The sequence below is a fragment of the Abramis brama genome (assembly GCF_963993115.1).
Source record: "Abramis brama genome assembly, contig: SCAFFOLD_52, whole genome shotgun sequence".
Classification (NCBI taxonomy): domain Eukaryota; kingdom Metazoa; phylum Chordata; class Actinopteri; order Cypriniformes; family Leuciscidae; genus Abramis; species Abramis brama.
Window position 1 is genome coordinate 249,879 of NW_028156020.1, and position 23,416 is coordinate 273,294.

At 39.5% G+C, this 23,416-nt stretch overlaps 1 protein-coding gene across 1 annotated transcript; it reads right to left on the reverse strand.

Moving 5' to 3' along the window:
* Positions 1–9,139: 9,139 nt before the first annotated feature.
* Positions 9,140–12,063, reverse strand: LOC311077158 (uncharacterized protein). Its single transcript, XM_084138966.1, has 2 exons — positions 11,641–12,063; positions 9,140–10,527 (listed from the first exon to the last, which is right to left on the reverse strand). The coding sequence occupies exons 1-2, from the start codon at positions 11,731–11,733 to the stop codon at positions 9,862–9,864; spliced, it is 759 nt and encodes a 252-aa protein (XP_083995092.1). The 5' UTR covers positions 11,734–12,063; the 3' UTR covers positions 9,140–9,861.
* Positions 12,064–23,416: the final 11,353 nt, after the last annotated feature.

The following is a 23,416-nucleotide window of genomic DNA, read 5'->3' on the forward strand; positions in this document are numbered from 1 at the left end:
GCAAAGCAAATAACTAAATGTAACAACATTATTTACCTCAGAATTTAAGTTTTTAGTTTTCAACCCTCTGTTGAGTACCAGAATCAAATTTGGATGATGTTATCCCAATTTAGGTTTCATCACTTGTTGCTTGGGCAAACAAGGAGGTATTTAAAGTTAAAGCAAGGGATATCTTTTCTCATCTACACTGCCGCTATCATGTCCCTGATATGTGGTTTTATCTAATTCTCAAGCCCCACCGGATTTTGCGTTCTCCGGTCTAACTGGGTATGCCGACCCATTCTACAAATGTGTATATATGAGGTGTGTCTGAATTTTCCCTCAACACTTCTAAAAGGCAAAAGAGAATTGACTTACCAAACGGCTGGAGAAAGAGAAGGACATCTTACTTCTCTTATTTGTTGCAAGTCCCAATATTTTGCTGAAAAGACACTCGCAACCTGGAGAATCACGGAGGGACTGTCACCACTTTGTAAGGACCATCCATTAGCCCAACGACGGAATCCAATGGTCTGGCGAAGGTTTAAAGCGTGTATGTCTTTTCAGCGATCCAGTGAAGTTCACTTAATTTATTGGAACTTAGTTTTAGTATTACTTTAGCTCTACGCTTAATCTGACTCCAATTTCAAATGATAATCAATTTTAGATCGTATTTCTGATTAGAAAATAATCATAAACATTGATTATGAATTAATTTAGATCTTTGATTATTCTGAGTATCCCATACTTTCAGTTATTAATTCATTATGGACCCAATGCCGCACAGAGATCACGTCGGCCAATTCGTGTTTCTCACGGACACAAACTTGTTAATTCTGATTTTAGTCAGAGGATGTAGGGTTTGCTAATACCTCTAAAGTCGGTCGCCTACTGCTTACTCGGACTAGAGAGTGTAGTTTAATTTAGCCATTTCCATACAACTTGCTAAACCAGTGATAGACAGAAATCAAAAGGTCTCCAGATTACGTGCCTACTGCTCCGTTCATACATGTGCCTTTAGTTTGACCTACCTTAACTAAGATTTGCGGTAGCACCAGCCTCCTTAAATATATTAAAATAATGATTTCAGAATACTTCAGAATAAATCAAGATGTAACATTTATTTGTCAGGTAAAAATATATCATGCCAATTACAGAAGTAAATTATTAAAAGCCAATTCAGAAAATACATGACATCATTTACTCAAAGATGATTCTAAAAGCAAGTAATGTTTTCCTGACAAAGACACAGTAATGCGTCAGGGCTTCCCAACCAGAAAGCACTGAAACATTACTATGGGGGCTGGTAAAAAGTCCCACAGGTTGCTCTGTTCCCTCACCTTAAATACCAGATCAGAACAGAAGGGGGTTAAACAAATGTTGTTTAGAGTTGGTTGGGTCAATCCATGTACCCCAGGGGGGTAGCACCTGGTTTCAGGAGATATCGTAAACAGATATCAGCCAGAGAGGAGAAACAGGATTTCCCTAAGTTCTCAATCTTTTTCATTAAACCAATGACTGCAATGAAATTAAGACCATTTTACCAATCGCCCTGCGCCCTTGAAAATGACACCAAACATGAAAAGGAAAAACAACATATTCACAAGATATACCATATGTGATATATATGACCTTTCAGTGACTTGAGGAGGGAGAAGAGGAGGGAGAGGGGGATGCAGAGATAAGGAAGAAGGACAGTTTGAGCAGGACAGTGTCCTGTGCTCTCTCTTTGCTATCTTCTGTCCATTGTGCATTTTGTTTTAACAGGAAAATCAGTTCTTACACTTTCAAAGAGCAGAAATACTGCCTATATAGACTACAGACATTCAATAGTCTTGACCAGTATAATCATTTTAACTAGTTTTTATTATTCATTTTATTGCCCAATGTACAATGTTCGCACAGTCCATAAAAAACACTCAAAATAAATGTAGTCTATTATTTTATTTTTTACTTTTTGATCCAGAACAAATTGTTTTATGAACTCATTCGTCAGGTACACCATCTCGAGAAAGTGACCACGAAGGTTCAGAATAACCAGCCGATCACATTCCAAAGACTCACGGACCTCCTGATAGAGACGGTGAGACCAGCCTTTGCAAATGAGCGAGTCACACAGTTGCTCCAGGGAAACGCAAAAAACTGGTCTGCTAAAACTCAATTGATTCTCGAACAACATTACGAATCAATGATTGATGCAACCGTACAGAACAATCAAGCCGATTGGCCTGAAGCATTTGAGGTGGCGTCACACTGGGTGGACAGAAATTACAGAGGTAGAGTTAGTGCAGAGGCTATCGAACAAGCGGAGGCCTTAATTACGGCAGAGAGCTCGACGGCACAGTGAGAGCTCGACGGCACAGAAAGCCCCCACAGAAACAATGGGGACCGTACTCCCTCGCACTTACGCTGCGGTCGCTGCCTCCACCAGCCGAGCCGTCACACAGGCCGCTGCACCTCTGCCGGCCGTACCTCCTGCCGACACCACTCCTGTAAAACAAACAATCAGTCAAAAACACGTAGAAATACAAACCTCTCCAACACTCTGTTTGCCAGAGAAAGCAGTCACCAACGCTCCTCCACATAGAGGAGATTGGTCCTTTGAGGAGGAAGCACCGCCCCAGGACCTGCCAGAGACCCCCCGGCCCATACAGGCTGGAGCACCTCAACCCTGTGAACAGAGGAAGAGAGCACAGAAGAGCCGCCACCTAAAACCGGGAGCGGAGCCCTCTCTAACGGCCCCTCCAATTCAGAGCCGCCCCGAGACATCGGTGCCGGAAATCTCTGTTTTAGCTCCTCCACCTCAGGAGGAAGAGCCACAAGTCAATGACAGGGTACCCACCCCTCAGGTTGAACTAACCCCACCAGAACCTAATGGTTCTCCACCTAGCCCTCCTGGGTTAGTGACAGATTGCAGATTGTTCCCCTTTCCCCCAATGTCTACTCCAATTGCTTTCTCAGATCACTCTCAACATAGCAGTAAATTAGAAAATTAAAACAAACAAAAAAGATCAATTACTCCATTCATCACACTAAAACCTACCCCATTCACCTGTTAATCCGGTCTGGAGAGCCCTCCTTGGTGCACCCCGGCCGTGGACAGCCCTCTCTGGTCGACCCCTGGAAGAAAATTAAAAACAAACAAACAAAATGATCAATTACTCCATTCACTACACCAAAACCTACCCCACTCACCTGTTAATCCGGTCTGGACAGCCCTCTGTAGTGCACCCCGAATGTTGGCAGCCCTCTTGGGTTGACCCCTGGAAGAAAATTTAATAAAAAACAAACAATAGCAGTCATTCAATTCACTACATATAAAACAGATGTTATGAGACGGATTATTGGTGTCAACATTATTATTATTAATATTATTATTATTATCATCACTGAGATTATTATATACATATCTACATATTCATCAAGTGGACATGGTTATGGGACGTTGGAGCATGGTATCGTTCCCCTCTTGACCTTGGGTGACCGTTAGTGGTCAGCAGAAAGTGGGCCAGTGCATAGCCATTTCTGGGACCTTAGGGTCCTGGATCTTGGATCATTTCATTCCCCTAACCCTAAACACACCAGGGTAAGAACACACACACATACTGACTGGAAGATCCACTGAAGCTCAACTCACCGAAGCTGAAGCTCTTACATGGAGAACCTTCTTCATCCAGCTGATGGATGGCCTCTTTGTTGGCTCTCCAGAAGAGCTTCACCGGCTCCGAACAATCAGGCTGCTCCCTGAGAACATCAGGATTATCAGCACACTGATGTCGAAACACTGCAAATCAACTTTAAACATGGAATAAACGAGCTGTATGGAGACTGACAAGACTGTCGCTCGTTGTAAAACCTTGTAACCAAACACTTGATGGACCCCATTGACTTCCATAGCAGAAAAAAATTAAAAATACTATGGAAGTCAACGGGGTAACGTTACATCAACTATTTGGTTATATACATTCTTCAAAATATCATATTTGTGTTCAGCAGAAGACAGACATTCATACAGGTTTGGAACAACTTGAGGATGAGTAAATGACATTTTCATTTTGATGTGAACTATTCCTTTAAGACTGGTCATAACTTAGTATGGTATAATTTGAACCTATGATTACCAGCTAGTTGGTCAGATTAATATTGAAGCTTGTTTCCGCCAATAAAAAATAAAAAAATAAATTTAAAAAAAAGTAGGCCTAACTGGGACTTTTTTCCCCCTCACAATTGCGTGATATAGGCTAAATGCACAATTGTCTTTTTTTTAATATATTTTAACTCAGAATTGTACTTTATAATCTTACAATTTTGAAATGGGTCAAAATTGCGAGATACAAACTCACAATTGAAAGATAAAGTCGCAATTATCTTTTAAAATGTTTCATTCAGTGGCGGACACAAGCGTTCATGGGTTATTAACGTTAGTTCCTAAGACACAGTCTGGCCACTGGTAAACCAGCGACATATGTAGATATATTATTAATGAATTGTTCATAATCAGTTTTTAGAAAAGGTTTACCTCAGAAAAATTATACAACAAAAACAGCCTTTGGTACTGATTTGTGATTGTGTCATTAGCTAATGACTGTTCACTCATCATCCACAGTGAATCCCTCAGCAATACCTCTAGACTGATTTTGAAGTCAAATTCACCTCCATACTGTAAATATTGATATTTTCTTACCTTTTAATAAGTGCTCTGACCCGAACACACACCTTCACCGCTTCTGCCATTTTCGCTCCATCCATCAGTGCTATTGAAACTAGCGTTATAAACTGGACACAGCGCCGCCATTGGATTAACGTTAAACGGAGACAAGTGAAGTCAATTAAGCCCAATTTATACTAATGCGTCGAACTCACGCCGTAGGCTGTGTGTAGCGCGCGTATCCTGACGCCGGTTTCACACTGCATGCATTAGCAGTATGGCGCGTACTCCGTGCCAAAATCAAACATCCGAACGACCGACCGACCGATCGACCGTCTATCCGAACGTCTATAACTTTCAAACGGGTGACCCACGTGACGACAGCGTCTTGAAGTTTGCAGCTTTTTAACCATACAAGTATACAAGCTGATGTGTAAAGACTATAAATGGACATGATAGGCAATACATATAAATATTGTACCCCAAAAACAACTTTCCTGAATCCTGTGCTTGTGGGGCTATGTGTTTTACTTTCAAAGAGCAGAAATACTGCCTATATAGACTACAGACATTCAATAGTCTTGACCAGTATAATAATTTTAACTAGTTTTTATTATTCATTTTATTGCCCAATGTACAATGTTCGCACAGTCCATAAAAAACACTCAAAATAAATGTAGTCTATTATTTTATTTTTTACTTTTTGATCCAGAAGGTTTTCATATTACATTTATATATTTGGACTGAATGATCTAATGAATGCCCTGTAGTGTTTATGATATTGAGCTGTGTGTATGATCTGAAAGCATTGTTTGATTTTGAGCACAGATAAAATGGTTTTGAGTAAATTTCTTTATTTTGACAAGCGTCAGATGTTCTCTGAATGTAGTTTGAAGATTTGGTTTTGTGTTTAAGGCTTTGAGAAAGTGGATGATGGTTCCAAGAAATGTATTTTAGCAATTCAGGAAAACTGTATAGATTAAAAACATGCATTATTTTTTTATACATCATATCAAACAAATAAAGTAAAAAAAAGTAAATCTAATCAAGCATGATTTTTTGTTTCAAGAACTTAGAGATCTCAACACTTACTCAGTCTTAATAAAATTACTAAATTATAATCTTTCACAAATAAACATCATAAATGTTAAAGTGGAAAGGTTTATTAAAAACATATGTATAATAGTTCTAATATTACATTTAGACAAGATCAGCTGAATATACTTCGTAATTAAGGTTCGTTGATTTTCATGTCTGCCACATATAAACAATGAGCCAAAAAAAAAATATATATATAATGATCATTTAAATAAAATCATATGTAACACTTTCCTACATGTGCTTGTGTTGTTAACGCGTTCCCATGGCGGGAAGTGTGAGTAACTGATCGTCTTCCCAACGTGTTGTTTACGTTGTAACACTTTTTTTTTTTTTACCTTACACTGTAAAAAATATTTTTGCAATTTAGTTATTTCAACTTATTTTTGTGAGTAGAGATAACTAGATTGTCCAGACAACAAGAAATTGTAAGTTTTCTTGTCCTCAACTAGACTGAAAGTTGAATGAACAACTTAAATTGTTATTTTAACTCAAAAATGTATGTTTAAACAACTGCAGTAGATTGTCTGTTGAATTAACAAGTATAATTGTTATTTTAACTTATAAATGTAAGTTGAAACAACTGCACTAAATTTTCTGCTGGTTTTACTTCAATTATACTCTGAAGTATATTTTTATACTTATATATATATATAAAGTATATAAATTTACTTTGTAAACTAAACTTAGTAAACTAAACTTAATTTATCTATATATCTTGCTGTCTGGTAGACTGCATTAAAACCTAAACTTCAATTTTATTTTAGTGTGTAACGTTAGCCTACATTAAAAACATTACTGTTATTTAAAATTATGAGCACAAAGTAATTAAATTACACAAAAAATTTGTCTAGCTGTTTCAGTTTTTATTCATGGTCCGATTCAATCCATCATGGGCGGATTTGAGCGATTCATGAAAATGAACCTCTCAAGATGATTCGGTGAATCATTTTTTTCTCTCTGAGAATTTTCGAGAAGCCCGCGGAAACTGGATGATTTTCCCTGTTGGACCTTAGCTGCTACTACGTGTCTTCAGAAGGAGTGATACAGAGTAAGTGAAAGTGGATGCAAGTTTTTAGTTCGTTTTAGAATTATATTATCCATTTCGAGTCAGAGTGTTTTTGCACATAGAAGATTCGCTGATTTTTTTTACTTACTTCCTTGTGTTCAAGCTTCAGTCAAGTTAAAAGCTGCTCGTTCACCAAACGGACCAAACCGGATTGTTTTTTTTGTTTTTTTACCTCAGTTTCATCTCAGTTGCAGAGCGCCAGATATAGGTAAGTTTTCACCAAAATATTTGAATTAAAAAAAGTAACTGTTAAATTGAATCGATATGGGTGATATAAATATCAAGTAATACGTCTGTGGTTTGAAATGTCACGGTTTTCATAGGCTACTATTCAGTGTTTGGATTTTGCCGGCCTCGCGACATTTCGATACGCTTTTGTTCATGTTTTAAGAAATCTTGATAATACAGGGTGAATTACTCACGATGTTGTCACAAATTTAAGATTATTGAGTGTATTTCTGCACATAGAAGATTCGCTCATTGTACTTTCTCGTGTTGACTCACAGGTTCAGTCAAGTACTTTGACTAAAAGCTTGTTCATCAACCGGAATTTTTTTTTACCTCAGTCACTTCAATTCAACTCAGTTGCAGAGCGCCAGATATAGGTAAGTTTTGACCACAATCTTTGAATTACAAAAGTAAATGTCAAATTGAATCGATATGGGTGATGTGCAATTAATACGTCTGTGGTTTGAATGTTTTCATTATTAAGTTACTATTCGGAGTTTGGATCTTGCGCCATGTCATATGTTCATGTTTTAAGAAAAGGATAATAGGATGAATTAGTCACGATGTTGTCACGAATTTAAGATTATTGAGTGTATTTAGAATCAGAGTGTTTTGCACATAGAAGATTATCTCATTGTATTTCCTCGTGTTGACTCACAGGTTCCGTCAAGTTGACTAAAAGCTTGTTCACCAACCGGATTTTTTTACTTCAGTCACTGCATAACAGTTGCACCAGATACAGGTGAGTTTTCACTGTAATCTTTGGGAATTCTTAAAATTAACTATCAATTTGAATTGATGTGGGTAATAAGTAACTTATTATATCTGTACTTTTAAATGTGACTGTTTTTATTAATATGGGAAATGGTTGTGATTGACACCCAGCAAACACAAAAACGTTGCAAAAACGTTTTTTTCACATCGTGAAAAAGTTGTCACAACGTTTTTATCCTACGTATTTAATACGACAGATGTCGGGTTTTTTAACGTTATAAATACGTATTTTCACAACGTGGCTGAAACATTTTTTTAACGTTATAAATACTGTACGTATTTTCACACCATTGATGAAACAGTTTTTAATGTCAATATCACGTCTTATGTGGTACTTTTTTTCCTATTGGTTTTTACCACGTTCACCCGAAAAATTCACTGAAAGAAGGTGTTAATCACTAAAACCTGAGATGTTTCCATGTAGCCTGTAAGCGTTTGTAGCCGTTCTGCCGTCCGTCCGTCTTCAAAGAATCCAGTGTGAAGAGTAATCGATCCAGTGGGCTATAAACTCATCTTTAACACAATTCTTTCTGGGACCCGTTAAAAACATTGAAAAATCACTGGACACAAAACATATTCTTTAGAATTTATTGATTAATAACACAATATATTACTAATTCTAGAATAAATAATGATACAATCTATTATATATATATATATATATATATATATATATATATATATATATATATATATATATATATATATATAACATTTATGATTATTATCAGTTGTACGGCTTCATATTTTTGTGGAAACTATGATACAGTTTTCAGTATTCTTTGAATAGAACTTTCAAAAGAGCAGCATTTATTTGAAACATTTTTTTTTAAAACAATTTAAAAGTTTTTACTGCGACTTTTGATCAAATTAATCTATCTTTTCTGTATAAACATTTTTTCAAAACAATAAATCTTTAAAATATTGTAAATGTTTATAAAACAGAACAATGGCCAATTATAACCACATTAGAAAACATTAAAAGGATAGTTTACACAGAAATGTAAATTCTGTCATTAATTACCTCATGTCGCTCCAAACCCATACGACTTTTGTGGAGAACACAAATGAAGATATTTTTAACAGATGCCTTATGTGCGCATTGTTGTGTTTCTATACCGCTGTAACATCTGAGTCCATCTACAATATTCCCAATAACCAACTACAATCAGAAATTGCCCTTACCTGCCGGTTAAAGATGCTGTAATGGCTTCAGGGTCCTCGGCGGTGTCCGATCCAGTTCAGTCCAGGGTCCGTTTCACTGGGCTTTTACTAAGTATTAATATCTAAACTAGAATAAAGTAAAGATATCTCTAGGGAAAAAATCACTCTGAGACTTATTTTAAAAGTTTTTCGAATCACCAAAAATTGGTTTCGTTTTACTTAAAAAAGTTTCAGAACAATACAAAGACAATAAATTCAAAAAGGAAAAAGTAACAGAAATGTGTATAGGTCTTCACCTCGAAGTGCGGCCCCGAGCAACTGGAAACAAAACCTTTTATATGGTTTGATGGGGGCCGTCTTAAGCATTTTAGGGCTGTCCCTTACAATGAAACAATTCTTAGAAGAATAAAACAATTGGTCTGGAATTTTCCATGACCCTAAAGCTGTTATGCAATAAGCATGTGTGTATAGGTTATCTCATCTGCATCGCCTACGCTAAAAAGCTTAAAATACATCTTGGCCGTTTCTTGGCCTGCAGGTGTTAAAACCACAGCTCGCTTCTCGCCTCGTCTCTAACTGTGAGGAGGCCTCTTTCCATCTTCTTAAATCGTGCTAAAAGGTCAAGTAAGCAGGCATGGCCTTAACACCTGTTGTTCCACTGAACTCGCTCAGAGAGATCAAAGGAAACCACAAACACTGTGGTTGCAAAGCAAGCTTGCAACATGCTCCCAGCGTTGCAAGCTTCTTTTGCAAGCAAAGACATTTTTAAAACTATAAAACATTAACACAGGGCAAGCTTGTATCAAGTGATTCAAACTTCTCCTGTAAGCCAGATATTTCACAATTTGGACATTTATACTGATTCTCTAACATAACTCCCCTTACAATACTAAGTAATCGTTTATGCAGTTTCTCCATTTGCCTTAAAATCCTCACAACCTGTTGACTTTGATGTGTCAGCTTGTTCTGTGGATGTTGGGTCCTTCTTCTTCCTCTTCTCCGTTTTCTTAGCTTTATGAAGTTCTCTGGCGTGGTCTTTCTGGAGTCGCGCAACTAAAAGATCGTCCATAGATATTTCAATTTTATCAGTTACTTTTGAAATATGTAAATCATTTAGGAGGGGTTCCAATTTAAGGGATTTATCAGAAGATTTCACATTAGAACTGAACACAACACCCTCTCTTGAAATCTTATGGTAAAGACCCCTGGTGAATTGTGCTGTCTTCGGTAATCTATCAATGGGACAATTAAACATCACAATAGTTCCCCTTTTTACACTTTGGTATTCCTGTTCAACATATAAATCAAATAAATTTCTCTTACGTCTAAACAAAGTTACTTCATCAAAATGATTGTTAGACCATTTAAATTTTGGGTCCTGGTATCTCGGGGTCTCATGGATATAGTTATCATTTCTATCGTCGTGGTCCACACATAGCCTCATTACTGCCTTGGAGAACCATACCCTCTCTGCCGTCTCCGGTCGGGATTTCGCCCGTGTTAGAAACTGCTCGAAGGTTTCTCCAGCCAACTGGCCTCCGGTCTCCTGGATCAGCACTTGAGGCATCTGAAGAACACACGCGATTTATCAATGAACGCAAGTCCAAAAGCCCCCGATCCCACAGACATTGCTATATGTCTTAATGCACTCCCATCCCAAATTGTGAATTCTTTACCATCCAAAAATTCTATAATTTGGAAAGTACATTTCGATCTCCCATCGCTTTCAGAGATCGATACCCACTGTCTTCCAGGAATACATAATTTCAACCATGCGGGAAGCACATAACGTCTAAATTTATCCATTCCCAATATAATTTCCGAGAAGCCATGTAATTTTAACTCATTGTCCAAACAAAGGCCTTCTCGAACACTCATACTTGTTACCAAATCCCAACTCCTTGTTTCACCATGGAACCCATTCTGTACAATTTTGTCTCGGTCATTTATGCAAAATCCACACCATCTCTGACCGTTAAGTAATTCAAAGTACACTCGTCTTATTGATCTCCCACACTCATCACAATTATCTTCACGGAGATTACTCCCCGTTGTATTTTGAATGTCATGCTCATTTTCGCTAAGTCGTCTGTTCTCCAAAATTTCAATCTGACGTGTCAGCTCCTGAAATTTGGGTAGACATTTAATTAGGACCTACAGAATTCAGATTATTCCAACAGTCTTTACAATGTTTTATTGGTTTTTTCATCTTATCCCATCTATGGAAAAGGATTATAATCCCCAAAAGCAAAACATTCTCGCTGGGAATGAAAATTCCCAAAGTAAAAATACTCATGTTTAATGCTCCTATTAGAATCCACAACCTGGATTCTTTTCCATGTCGATATATCAATAATCCAGTTAGATACATTGTCGTTACTGTGATTATTGCTATCTCGCACCATAGGGCAATTTCAGGTTTTTTAATTATTTTCATTGTTATGTCAATTGCCAATTTACCCCCACTCAATAGATAGAGAGCCACAGCTCCTCGCAATTCCAATAATTTAGACCATCCGTCCGAATTAATCAACATATCACAAACTAGTATCAGTTTGCTCAATTTGCCGATCATAAATATTCTCCCAAATTGGAGAGCAGAAATTAACAGGTGCCAACAGAGATTTCGGTTGTAACCATTCAAAAGCATCCATACAAAATAGATAGCAAATTCACTGACCTGCGCAAACGAGCTACTAGAGGTTCCTGGGAAACTCTCAGCCTCGTCGGCGATCCCAATTGAAGTCTCGTTCTTTGTCCCGTTGGATGCCATGTTAATGATTTAGCAATTTAGATCTCTGTTGGTCTTACTGGAACAAAAATTTTCTTTCAAAATTTTCTTGATGAAATAAGTAATTGGTTCCCCTTCAAATTCTTATCTTCGAGCAGTGCAGAGAGAAGTTTAGTTTTCCTCTATGTCTGACCTACACAGCTGTCTAACCTATATACTCTTGTGACTCCGCCTGTCAGTCACAAGTTTCCGGGCCACCCCCTCTGCATGTTGCTACAGCAACGATTTCTCAGAAAGGGTCCTCTTTTTCTTCAAATTAGAACCTTGCAAGTTTACCAACTGTTCTAAGACCGCTAGTTGGTCTATCTTGTCATTTCTCGAACAAATCCGTCTTCCTATAGCATTACATGGACACTTCACGATAATGAGAATTAACATCAGCCCCAAAATCCCCAATGCACAGTACAAAACATACCATCCCATATCGATTAAGAAGCCGATTATCCATTCCCATATATCTTTTGTTACGAAATTAACAACGGCTGTTGTTGCGTTAACCACCCCTTGTATACCTGTTTCAAAAAATACCTTGGGTTCGTCATACCACCTGGGATAGCTATCTGCGCCAATAATTTCAATACTACGTTTACAAATAGTTCTTTTCATCCAGTCCATGCCTAGATAGTAATTATTGTCTAAACCCTTACACCACAGCTTTTTCCAACTTTTCCTGGAGATTAGTTGATCTAAATCGTCCAGAGCAATTGTCTCTAAATTAGCTAACTTTAGTGGGCTTTCTCGTTCCAAGTCATATCGAATGAATATATTCTCGTCTATTCTAGCAGGAACATGGAATACTTTCCATTGTGATTTTCTATCTACGGTTCTGATGACTCCACCTGGCCCATATGACATCTCATAAATGTCGGACTGATTGTCTCTAATTAGAGTCCATGGTAATGGCATGATTCCATTAGGCCAGTAACATAATACAGATAACATCTGATTAATAGTTACATAATCATGTCCACCCATACATTGTCTAATTAACTCACCACACTCTTTTCCGGTTAAACCCATCATGCCATCATCATGAAAGATTAACTTCATCCTATATTTGCCATCCTCTTCTTTCCGTTTGGTCATACCCACTCTTTTCAATGATAATTTCCTTTTTATGCTAAGAATATTATCTGTCTGATTTCCTGATATCGGATTGGTACCATTCATGAGGTCATTACAATCCATAAGTTCCCCTCTTTTATCACAGAAACTAGAGTACGAAAAATCATTATAGCCATTCTTGTTATACCGATATTTAACTTTGTGGTCTCTTTTACTAATCGTTAGCCGGATACACTTATCCATTGCCCTCATTTCTCTTTCGTAATGATTCTTAATTTCCTCTTCTGTTTCTAAGGATTCATCGATTATCATTTTGACCAAATATACTTCAGTATCTTTCCGTTTGTTATCTACCTCCCATAGTTCCTTCTTATAATTATATTTAACTCTTGGCAATTTCAGTCTTTTTCGCCATATCCAAGGAATGGTCTCATTAAGTTCTAGGTTAATTCTTGTTGCGGAATATCTCTCAGCTTCTACTAATTCCATCCCGAGTCGATTATCCATACTGGGAGACAACTGGGATGTTAAATAGCGACCGTGAGTTGTACTTAGTAAAACATATTCCCCTAAGGGATTTAAAAGTCTACTAGATTCAATCCATTCCATCACATTCTTTTCCACTGCTTTTTCATAGTTTTCCTTATCCAGCCCTATACTTCTTTGCGCTCGTCTTATTACAGTCCCTTTATTTTTACATTGACCTATTTTCCACGGATTAAATTTTCTATTCATTCTAAATATCCAACATCCCCCTAGCTCCTCATTAGAACTAGTTCTACTCGTTGAACCGATGAAATATTTAAGCGTCTCATTTCCATAATGATCTGTAATGTAACTGTTAGTTTCATAAATCTCCACTTCTTTACTGTACCAGCGCTTAATTTTTACTGTGCGCTTAATTTTAACTTTTGGTATTCTCACCAAATAATACAACACCTCATGGTTCTGATCCCTGTCCTTTTGGTTACCATTTAACCACTTCCAGAAATATTTATCATTTTCTATTTTACTTTTATTCTTTTCCCTTGTAGCAAATACAGTTACATCAAATCCAGAGACATTTTCTCTGTCTACTTGAACTTGTGCTAATATAACTTGTCCGGTCAATAATTCCCATTGTAATATGTAGCTTACTCGTACTATGGCCATTATAATTATACCCAATCCTAATAATGACCATAAAATTGTACTCATCCATTTCCAGCGATTTCGTTGTCGTTTCAACCTCCTGATATTTCCTCTCGCTCCCTCCAGCTCTTCAGTCAGGACATCCAACGACTTCGCCCTCCTCATTTTCCTGAAATTAGAGGTTAGTTCTTAGGCTCTACGAGCCTTTTGGCCCGTCGAAACAGACCTTTCTTTATTACTTTCACTTCAGGTTGTTTCTCATGCAATTCAGCTTCAATTCCCCCGATCCAATTAAAGTCGGGGTGTGCACAGGTCAACACATTTATTTTTAAGTGCATCACTATCTTGAACTGTTTCTCTGGGACTTCTGTCAACTGGTCGTCCCCATAGTAGCTCCCAACACAAAATTTCTTTTCATCAGTTCGCCAAACTTTGTGCTCTTTTATGTCTTTGACTGGTGCTACTTCAAGTTCCACAAACTTCTCTTTCCTTCTTGACTGTCTTTTTTCTTTTGTCACATTTGACCTGGAAAGGGTTCCCCTATAATCCTTATTATAGTTAGGGCTATCTTCCCATCCACTTTCCTGTGCTAACTCCTTGGCTAGGGAACCCCAGGTTCTTACTCGCCACTCCTGGCCTCTCTTGACATAGACCCAGGCTAGTTTCCCTGAAGAGCCTCTTTTCATCTCTACCTCGGGAAAACAGCCTTGAATGGGTACCTGCCACAGTGTGAGGCTCCACCTCGTGGATTCCAGATCGGCTAGAGACAAATCACTCTCACGATCCTTATCCAGTATTTCTCCGACCAACGCCTCCCTCTCTCTCAGCGCTTGGTTCCTAATCTCCCTATCATCACTCGGGAAAATAGGGATTCTGGTTTCCAGAAAAGCTATCCTCTCATGCTTCCTCATCCCCACCCAGGGGTGTCTGGAAAACCTGGTGACTATTCCCTCTTGGAACAGTCCTATGGGTTTCATAACTCTTATGGATTCCCATACGGACCTGGTCGACATTAGTGTCCTGTCCTTAGTGCCACATACCACGCAGATCCAGCTGTCTGTTCCATCCCATGTGCAGTTACACCTTTCTGCTGTACCCCCGGATATTCTGTACGAATCAATCCGGAGTTTTGGATGGCTTGGCCAACAATTCTTACATATTAGGATGCCTCCTATCTCTATGTGGCTATGCTCATTGACCAGCCACTCTGCACCCATAGATTTCTTCTCATCTGGGGCAAGAGTAGGCATGGCCACCGCCTTATCACAGATCACACACATGTATGGGCGAACTCGGATCTCCACAGGCGTGGCCTCTTTTCCTGTGAAACCCAACACCCGTTCGAGTTCCGGTTCTAACCATAACATGGCTTTCGAACCATGTTGACTGTGCTCCACTCTAATCAGACCCCTCCTGCTGGTGACCCTAATTATTTCCTCCATTACTATTTTTTAACTAGATCTTTATTTGATTGGATCCCGTTATTCTCCAACTCTACTGTGTTTGATCCAGTTATGGATTTCACCGTGTCTATCGTTCCTAAACCCTGGTAGAATCTCCCTACCTTTTTCCGTCTAGAGATTATCACACGGTCTCCAGGTTTGAACCTCGGGTTGCTCTTTACCTCCTTTTCTTTTGGTGTCACGTGATCACATCTGTTGAGATGTAGAAGACATTGATCAATAATTGTGTCCCATTCCCCGAGTTCTTCATTCTTACTAAAATACTCTTTCACTTCCCTGATAGCCCTCTCGGCAATCGAATTCGTTTCTGGTCGATAAGGGATACTCTTGGTTAGTATTATTTTGTTTTCTTTGCAAAAGTCTTCTACTAGTTTCCCACTAATGTTGTGCGCGCCGTCTGCTCTAATGGATTCCATCTTTCCTTCCCATTTTATCCATTCTTTTAAACATTCGACCACGTTTTTCTCTAGTGCGGCACGCATCGGCCAAATCATCTTTTTCTTAGAGAAATTGTCGATCGCTAAGAGGAAGTAACAGTTGCCTAACTTAGTTTTTGGCCTGAGGGGGCCAGCAAAATCGACAGAGACCTCTTGACCTCTGTATTCTTTGGGAAGTTCACTGTCTTTTGCTCCTTTAGCCGTCATAAATTTCCTGCATATTTTGCATTCCTTTTTCACTTCCCTATACTTCATTCTCCAATTTGGGATGTTTAGATTTCTCAATCTAAGTTCCATTTGAATCATATTATAGCTAGGATGGTTTAATTCATTGTGCATTTTTTCAAATAGCTCGGTGACTTCCTGAAGTTTAACCGTTCCTATGAATTTATCGATTTCTCTGTTTCCTTGGGCGGCCTCACTTTCCTGTTTTGTATGGCTGACCTGATGATAACAGTGTACTGTGACTTTCTGTAAAAGCTCATAAATATTTTCCCATTGTTCTTTGTGTGGCATAGGCTTATTACGTGCGTTATGGAAACCATTGGCTTTCCAAATTTCAATCTCTTTGTTTATACCATCTGCGACGTATTCTGAGTCACATGTTAGGACAATTTCCTTATGTCCTAACTCTACTGCCTTTTCTAGAGCTTTCTGCACCGCAGTGACCTCAGCCAACTGAGCCGTTCCTTGAATCTCCCTGCTTTGGCTAGTAATTAACTGACCGCCTTTTTTAACCAAATAACCCCATTTCACTCTTCCTGCCTTTTCGCTTCCATCTGTGAAATACTTTGGCAGGTGCTGGTGTGCGTCATGGTATTTGGTCATTTTTTCTTTCCTTTTCAGTTTGATCATTTTCCACTCTATCTGATTGTCACTTAGAATCAAATTCCATTGATCCCATCTTTGGGAATGAATTCTTGCCTGATTCATCACTAGATTCTTTTTCAGTCTGGTCAATTCTCCTGCTTGTGAATATATCTCAATAGGTTGCTCTTTTGCTACTGCCTTAAGCTGCAATAATCTCTTTGTCACTGCCGCTAGCACCCTCTCTGGCCCATTCTCCTCATACTTCATCATAGCAGGCTCTTGCGTATGAGTTAAGAAGGCTATAGGTGCCTTTCCGTCTCTATTTGATAATGTGAGTGCGACTTCGTCCTCTGCCTCTTTCACCTCAACAATTAATGGAACGGTTTCATCACGTCGTTCTAATTCTCCACTGTCTAATGCCATTCTTATCAGTTTTAATCTGGCTGACTCCATCTCGTCAGTCCACTGCCATTTTCCTTCCTTTGTACCCTGATATAGCACTTTGGCCTCCCTAGAATACTTAGGAATCAATTCCCTGATATAATTCAGCGTCCCTAGCAGTGATTGTAGTTGCTTTTTGGACTTCGGAGGGCTAGAATTCAACATCTCCTCTAACTTACTTCTCGTGCTAGTCGTCAGAGTCTTGGTATCCTTTCCTAATTTAAATCCTAAAAAGTCTACTTCATGCTTTCCAATTTCCATCTTTTTTAGACTAGGCTTTAGACCAGCTGCGGTCACCCTGTCTAAAGTTTGCTCAAGCAGTTTCATGTGTTCTGCCTCCGTTTCCGTGGCTACCAGAATGTCGTCAATATAAACTACTACCGGTATCCCCGCGAGCGTTTCAATCATCATGCTCTGGAAAACGTTAGGGGAATTCTTGTAGCCTTGCGGTAACCTGGTATATACGAATTGGTCGCCCCGGTATGTAAAGGCTGTCTTGCCCTGACTTTCCTTGGCTAACGGGACACTCCAGAACCCGTTTGCAAGGTCAATCTTTGATAACCACGTTTTGTCTCGACCAATACCTCCACTAGCCTCTCCGCAGTTAATTAGGTATCTAGTATCTGGCACTGTGACCTTGTTCAGGGCCTTATAGTTATTCACTAGTCTCCAGCCTCCCCCAGCCTTCGCCACTGCTTGGATTGGGGCATTGGTGACGGCTGTTTCATTCTTCTGCAGCTTTCTAATTATTCCCTGATCTGTAAGTTCTTTAATAGTTTCGCCGATTTCTTTTTCAGCTTTGCTATTAATTTTATATTGCCTCTGTGGCGGTGGGATTCCTCCGTGAATTATATGTTCATAATTCGATTGAACTTTCCCACAATCATTTTTGCTCTTTGAGTAATAGGGCAAATACTTTTTCAAAAGTATTTCCAGCCCCCCTTTATCTTTTAAATCTGAATCTTTCACAATTCTTTGGATTTCCTCATCTTGATCCACAATCACTAACTTTCCTATTTTCACTAGGTCATCTGGGCAAAGCAAATTGTCACTACCTATTACTACGTCTATTTTCTTTTTCTTCCAAACATGTTTGTCACTTACACAACCATCAAAATCCTCGACAGTTATCATGTCAATCATTTCTCCATGGTTTTCTGTGGGTTTAATTACACTAATATCGGCCCCTGTGTCTACACGGAATGTGGTATCGTCATAAACTTTGTAAAGTCGTTTATCTTTTTCTACTGTTTTTAGTAGGGCCGTCTTTAGGGGGGCCGCTTCTTCCTAGTCTTCGGGATCTGCTCTCTTCTTCTTCTTGGGTTTTTGCTTCCTAGTCTTTTCATCTCTAACTTCTGTGTTATTATAGGCTTTGTCAACTTTAACTCTGCCTACCTTAGCAGCTGGTTTGTTCTTTTCTCTGTCTTTTCTCACTCGTGCCCTTTCTTCGTGGCTAAGTCTATCCCACTTTTCGGGACTGATAAATGTCCCCCTCTCTTTGCTGTTTTCTCCCCTATTCAGGTTAGGTCTCGATCGATCTCTGTACCTGTCTCCTTCTCGATTCATGCTTCTACGATAATTATTTTCTCCTAGATTCCTTTTCTGATCGAATCTAGGGGTATGAGGTAGTGCGGGCCTTCTCTCTGGCTCATGCCGGTTGTACGGCTTCCTTTCACGCTCTGACCTCCGGGCCTGAGTTTTTGATGGATGCTGCTTGTTACTTGGCTTACCTTTTTCTGCCTGAATTAGTTCGGTTTTACGATCATATTTGATCAGGGCTTTTTCTAGTTCCTCTGGCGCCGTCTCCGGGCCATATAAGAGGAATTCTCTGGCTCCAGTAAGAGCATTACTCTTCACTCCCCTGAATATGTGTCGCAATAGCCCCTCAACGCCCTTTTGTGCCATTTCCTGGCATGCGGATAGAGCTCCTACAGCGGCCCACTTCTCCTCGAACTGCTTTTGCTCTAACTCTTCTTTATCTGTCGGGATCAATCCTTCTAACGTTTGAGCTAATTTTCTTCCCCCATGAATTCCAAATTCAGCCAAAATATGTGAATCTATGGATTCACCGGTTATTCCCATCTGTTCTCCATAACGTACTATCTCTCTAACCTTTCCTTTCACAGTGGTGTTTTTCAGTTTTGCTTTTTTAAGCATACGCATTTCTTGGTCACGCTTTAAAAGGTCCTCCAAGGTTGCCCTAGTTCTTTCTGAATTAACTTCTGGTGACTGAAAGGACCGCCCTAAACCGCTGGTAATTTTAGGCCTCTGTCCTGGTGTTCCCAGATGTAGAGCTTCCAAGTGCTGATTTAACTCATGCACTCCAGCAAGACGATCCCTGTCTAAATCATACTGATCATCTGTATCGATGGTTTCATCTCTGAACCGCATCTGTCGAGGAACCTGTGGCTTTCGAGCGGGGGTTTCCACCCTCGCACTTTCAAACCTATTTGGTTCTCTATCTGTTGGTTCCTCACTGCCCGAGTCACCCGGTGAATCATCATCACTATCATTATCACTCTCTGTACCCACATCAGAGTAATACTGATCATACCATGAATCACCTACACTTCCTTTGATTATTCTCTCAAGGGCTGCTTTGTTTGTTAGATCTTTTTGTGCTAATATAGCCCTTTTAGCCCTTTGAGTTAATCTGGTGTCTGCAAGAATTTCCTCTGCGTCACCGCCATTCAGCAGACACCAAACTTGGCCGCAGGTAATGCCTGGTGCATATTCAGTATCCCACATGTCTCTTTTTTCTAAAAGAGTTTCTTTCTTTCTACTTTTCGCATGAGTGGGTCGGTACGATCCCTTACCTATTCTGAAGGTCTCATAGCTCTTACCGAGTTTTAATTTGGGGAAGGGATTTTCAACCGGGTCCTTTGCACCTCGGGAGGTGACTGTTCGCCTTAATACTGGCCATTCCGGGTCTTTTTCGCATTCTCTGGCTTCTGTCCTAAGCTCGTTCGCTATATGACCCCGTCCTGTTCTTTGCTCTGATCCCCCTTCGCCTGCTGCTTCATTTTGGTTCACCATTTTTGCTACGTTTCTTATCACTGCTGGGTCAGGGTGACAGATCATCCATGTTTTAGGCCAGCTAGTCTGGCTCGCCTTTCTTAACAGTGCAGTTACCAGGTATGCACCTAATTTGACTTCGTTAAATCCGAACTCTTCTCCGGAAATTATCGGCATGGCTATTACACGATACTTATAATCTCTAGCACAGGCACAGATTTTGTCTATTAAAATGTCTAGAGCTATTAAGGCTTGTAATTCCTCTTCGAGGTCATGGCCATTACCTCTCTTATACCCTATTGCATGTATTACTGGTTTGCCATTCGGTCCTCCTATTTTTTGTAGGAGGATATCTCCAGTACGGAGAGAGGTTTTTCTATGTTGCATTAACTTGTCTGACTCGTCTTGAAACTTTCGTCCTGCCTGTCTTAAAAAGGCTGCTGCAACGCCTTCCTCATGACTGAGATGCTTGTTAGCGGCATTAACCAAAGCGTCTGCCTCTTCTTCAAACTGCAAAGGTCCTGCTTTTAGGACAACTAAATTAGATCCCTTCGCAAAATATAACCTGAGGGGTCCTTCGACCTCTGTTATGGCTTCTTCATACGGGCTTTCAGGGTCTTCATAGAGTGGTGCGTCAGGTTCGGTAAAATTTGTACCCATCTCTTCTTGAGAGATTATACTAAAAGCTACCGAGCCTTTGTCTGATTCTTCTTCAGAGCCTTCTCCAGCTAGGGTGGCCCAACTTTTCGTTGGTATACCTCTTATCTCTTTCCCTGCTGAATTAAAGACTCGTACTTTAGGGTTTTCATCATTGCCTCCTTTATTGGAGTAGATGAAGTTTGGAGCCTCCGCTCCTTCCTTTACCCTCAAATTTACCACTGGCGCAGCCTCTCTGACCTCTAGCCAGGGTATATCTCTAAAGCCACATTTACACTTAGTAGAGTCAGACCATTCCAACTTTCCTGCAGTGTCACTAGCAACCAAATCTATAGTCACCATTCGGTTCTCCATTTTTTTTCTACAGTGTTAGGATTCACTTCAAACTTCCTATTTTTTACAAGTGTTTGGATTCACTGGCTTTACTTCAAACTTCCCGTTGCTCACACCGAATGTGGTGTTGTTATTAGATTTATCAGAAGTGCCTGCCCGCACTTCCTTGTGACATGTGCGGCTAAGAAACCAATGCCCACCAGCAACACAACCCGAAGGGAGCAGCGTTCGAGCCGTGCTGAAAGCATGCACTGAAAACTTAGACACCCATGTGTTGCATACAAATGATGCAACTCATCACAAATCTATATGTCTCCTTACTCCCTTATTTTCTGCAAGTGTTTGGGTTCACTCAATCCCTTATTTTCTGCAAGTGTTTGGGTTCACTCAATCCCTTATTTTCTGCAAGTGTTTGGGTTCACTCAAAACCGGTTTATCTCTCTAGACTAACTCACCCTTCTCTCCTGGGCTTCGAGTTTTTTGTCTGTCATAACAGGTCTTCATATGAGCCTGCGCGCGCTTATTTTCACTCAGTTCCCTTGAACTCTGCGAGTGAGCTGTGTTCAATATTAGTTTCTCTGAACTATGAACACTGACAGTGGCTGTGGTATGTGGACTTTTCACCTATACATGTTATTATTCCTGAACAATTGTCTTTTAATTTCCCCTACTAGCAAAATGCCCCACACGGTTGGGCGCCATGTTGTGTTTCTATACCGCTGTAACATCTGAGTCCATCTACAATATTCCCAATAACCAACTACAATCAGAAATTGCCCTTACCTGCCGGTTAAAGATGCTGTAATGGCTTCAGGGTCCTCGGCGGTGTCCGATCCAGTTCAGTCCGGGGTCCGTTTCACTGGGCTTTTACTAAGTATTAATATCTAAACTAGAATAAAGTAAAGATATCTCTAGGGAAAAAATCACTCTGAGACTTATTTTAAAAGTTTTTCGAATCACCAAAAATTGGTTTCGTTTTACTTAAAAAAGTTTCAGAACAATACAAAGACAATAAATTCAAAAAGGAAAAAGTAACAGAAATGCGTATAGGTCTTCACCTCGAAGTGCGGCCCCGAGCAACTGGAAACAAAACCTTTTATATGGTTTGATGGGGGCCGTCTTAAGCATTTTAGGGCTGTCCCTTACAATGAAACAATTCTTAGAAGAATAAAACAATTGGTCTGGAATTTTCCATGACCCTAAAGCTGTTATGCAATAAGCATGTGTGTATAGGTTATCTCATCTGCATCGCCTACGCTAAAAAGCTTAAAATACATCTTGGCCGTTTCTTGGCCTGCAGGTGTTAAAACCACAGCTCGCTTCTCGCCTCGTCTCTAACTGTGAGGAGGCCTCTTTCCATCTTCTTAAATCGTGCTAAAAGGTCAAGTAAGCAGGCATGGCCTTAACACCTGTTGTTCCACTGAACTCGCTCAGAGAGATCAAAGGAAACCACAAACACTGTGGTTGCAAAGCAAGCTTGCAACATGCTCCCAGCGTTGCAAGCTTCTTTTGCAAGCAAAGACATTTTTAAAACTATAAAACATTAACACAGGGCAAGCTTGTATCAAGTGATTCAAACTTCTCCTGTAAGCCAGATATTTCACAATTTGGACATTTATACTGATTCTCTAACATAACTCCCCTTACAATACTAAGTAATCGTTTATGCAGTTTCTCCATTTGCCTTAAAATCCTCACAACCTGTTGACTTTGATGTGTCAGCTTGTTCTGTGGATGTTGGGTCCTTCTTCTTCCTCTTCTCCGTTTTCTTAGCTTTATGAAGTTCTCTGGCGTGGTCTTTCTGGAGTCGCGCAACTAAAAGATCGTCCATAGATATTTCAATTTTATCAGTTACTTTTGAAATATGTAAATCATTTAGGAGGGGTTCCAATTTAAGGGATTTATCAGAATATTTCACATTAGAACTGAACACAACAGCATACAATTACATCTTTATTCACAAATGATGTATCTCCGACGCATGTTGCGCCATGAGATCGCCGGCTCTCTCTCCAACACAACCCTGATGAATTGTGGTGCTCCGTGAACACGTGTCAGAGATGTGTATTTTGTGAATAAAGATGCAGTGGGTTTTTTTGCACACACACAGCATTCACTTCACTTCATAAAGTTGAGGTTAAACCACTGGAGTCATATTGATTATTGTTATAATGTCTTTACTACCTTTCTGAAGCTTGAAAGTTGTAGTTGCATAAACTGTGAAATGGAGGGACAGAAAGCTCTCAGATTTCATTAAAAAGATCTACATTTGTGTTTCAAAGATGAACGAAAGTCTTACAGGTTTGCAAGACA

What these genes read in the sequence shown, in the direction of transcription:
- LOC311077158 (XM_084138966.1), bottom strand. Translation starts at nt 11,733, where the DNA reads ATGGCATCCAACGGGACAAAGAACGAGACTTCAATTGGGATCGCCGAC. An exon ending in CTAGTAGCTCGTTTGCGCAG is followed by an intron (nt 10,528 to 11,640) that starts GTCAGTGAATTT and finishes TGTGTTCTTCAG; the next exon opens with ATGCCTCAAGTGCTGATCCA.